This window comes from Apaloderma vittatum, unplaced genomic scaffold, assembly GCF_000703405.1.
Source record: "Apaloderma vittatum isolate BGI_N311 unplaced genomic scaffold, ASM70340v1 scaffold3897, whole genome shotgun sequence".
NCBI classification, from domain to species: domain Eukaryota; kingdom Metazoa; phylum Chordata; class Aves; order Trogoniformes; family Trogonidae; genus Apaloderma; species Apaloderma vittatum.
In genome coordinates, this window is record NW_009724355.1 from 13,028 (window position 1) to 15,368 (window position 2,341).

The 2,341-nt window shown below is 58.9% G+C and overlaps 1 protein-coding gene across 1 annotated transcript in view; it reads right to left on the minus strand.

Annotated features, from left to right (window-relative positions):
• SIMC1 (SUMO-interacting motifs containing 1) overlaps positions 1-1,759 on the minus strand; it is a gene marked incomplete at its 5' end in the record, with an annotated part of 11,269 nt that extends 9,510 nt beyond the window's left edge. The window contains 3 exons of the mRNA XM_009872443.1: positions 143-209; positions 566-786; positions 1,625-1,759. Of these exons, the coding sequence (XP_009870745.1) occupies positions 143-209; positions 566-786; positions 1,625-1,759 (423 nt within the window). The remainder of the gene's footprint in view (positions 1-142; positions 210-565; positions 787-1,624) is intronic.
• Between the last annotated feature and the right edge of the window lie 582 nt (positions 1,760-2,341).

A 2,341-nucleotide genomic window follows, 5' to 3' on the forward strand; every position in this document is an offset into this window, starting at 1 on the left:
GCCCCTGCCCCTTCCCCAGCCCCTCCCGGCCCTGCTTGCTCAGGGGCCTGCCCTGCCTTCTCCCCTCCAGCTTCACCCTCTCCCTTTCTCCTCCCCTGACCACATGCATTTTTATTTCTTTTTAATTTTTTTTTTTAAGCACCTGACTGGGGCTGTACTCCATGGAGAGAAGGACTCCTGGGCCTGTCACCTCACAGAACTTTGCCTCTCTGCAGGAACCCCGAGGGCAGTGGCAGAACCCTCCTGCCACCTCCAGCCCATGCCCCCTGCTGCAGCCCAGGGAGGGTGTTTCTGCCAAGTGACAGCAGTGAGAAATGAGATCTGCACCTCAGGAACAAGTCAAACATGCTCCTCTGTCCTGAGGGCTCCCTCGTGTCACAGGCTGTCCCTGACCCACCCTCAGACAGCTCAAGCTGTGCTTGTGCTGACAACAGGAGGCAGGAGGATGAGCATCACCTTGCTCCCTGTTCTGTGAGTGAGGACCATGGAGAATAACCTTTACGCTAGGCAGGCCCCCAGGAGCACCTAGCCAGCCCCAGGACACCCTGACAAAGGCAACACGTACATTTGGATCTTAATCAGCAGCGTGTAGATGTCCTTCAGGATCTCCCCTCGGTGGGGGTGCAACAGGATCTGTTTAATCAGGTGCGAGATAATTTCTTTGGGGGGACAGTGCTGGTGGGAGACGAAGTCGCTCAGGAAATGCAAGGTGACCTCCAGGAAGTTCTCCTCCATGGTGGTGCGCACCATGTTCAGCTTCCCACTGGGGATGAACTCGGGTTTCTGCTGTGTACAAGCAAGGCAATGCGTGAAAGCTGGCTCCACCCCAACACAGAGGAACCCAGCTGTGATGTGGGAGCCACTGTGAAGGGAACTGCAATAACCAGAGATCCCAACTGCCTTTCAAAGTTTCCCCTAAAAAGGGAGGTGGAGCAGGGGCTGCCCCTTCTCCATCCTCTACTGCAGGGGCTGCTCTGAGCAGGCTCCTCTGGGCTTAGCAGTGGCTGCTCTGAACCCCGATTACCTGATGTATTTCTTTGTTGGGTGCTACTCCTTGGAGGAAGAGGTGCTGGACTCCACTCCTCCTGAAATAGTGGAGTTTGTTCAGCCAGGCCTTGTTGTCAGCCTTGATCCTGGCTGGGCTCACTTGCTTGATTGCTTTGTGTGGTGCTAAGCCACCTGCTGCCAGCAAAGGCCCTTGGGCCTTCCCTGAGGTTGTGGGGATGACTGGGGCAGGGCTCAGCCTCGGTGGGAGCTCCTTTTGCTGGCAGAGGTGGGGAGTGTCTTCCTCTGGGCCACTGGCTCTCCAGCTGCTGTTGCTGTCCAGACTGGAAGGGGATAGCAGGTCCGAGTCCACCTGTATGCTGGCTAGAGAGCCCAAGTCACTGTTATAAGTGGTAGTGCTGCAGTTCTGCTCTGGGCTGCAGGAAGAGCTGTGGCGGATGGAGGTGGGAGAGAAGCGGGTCCAGTCCTCCGTGCCTTCTGATGGATCTGTGGTGGCACCGAGCTCTGTGGGAGTGCAGTGCCAGCGTGCTGCAGGGCTTGGCCCCGCTGTTGCCTCAGTTTGTGTTGTAGTGGAGCAGCGCTGGAGGTGGTGTGTGTGTGCTGCTGAGGCAGCAGGTGCCTGCCTGGGGTCCTCCTCAACCCAGCCGGTGGTGTGGGGAGGGCTGCGTGTGTCCTCTGTCAGGTCGATGATGGTGGTGACGCTCGCTGGCTCTGCATCTGTGCTTGTGTCCTCACAGGTGAGATCGATGATAGCCTGTGTGGACAGAGGGAACAGTGCTGTCAGTGATGGTGGCACCTGGGTCCCTTGGTCCTCTTTTATCAGGGACCTCTGCTATGGTGGCACTGTTGCCCCAGCCCAAAGGGAAAAAGGGGCATGTTGGCACCAGCTCAGGAAAAGAAACGAGGGGCACAGACCCCGCTGCCTGGCTGAGGGGATGGGGCAGCCTGTGGGGTAGTGGTCTGAGTGCCAGCTGCCCCAGGCAGCATGGCTGAGCCTGACCTGGGTTCTTCTTCCCAGCTCCTGGCAGAGACAAACCACCTGGTCCCCCCTCATGGCAAAGGGCCATGTCCTCTGCTCCAAACACCTCGTGCCTTTGCCCTGAGTGGGCCTGGCTGCCTGCTCAGTTCCTTCCTGCTGGGGTGTCTGGGGAGGGCAAGGGGAGCCCAGAGAGTGCTCCTGTCCCCCATCCCCAGGGGTTCCTGCTCAGCGCTGGCAGGAGCAGCGCAGGATCTGAACCCCAGCACCTGCCCTGTGGTGCCACCTCACCCACTACGTGGACGCACGCGGTGGGGAACACAGCTACCTTCACATCCATGGCACCAGGCCGCAGCTACA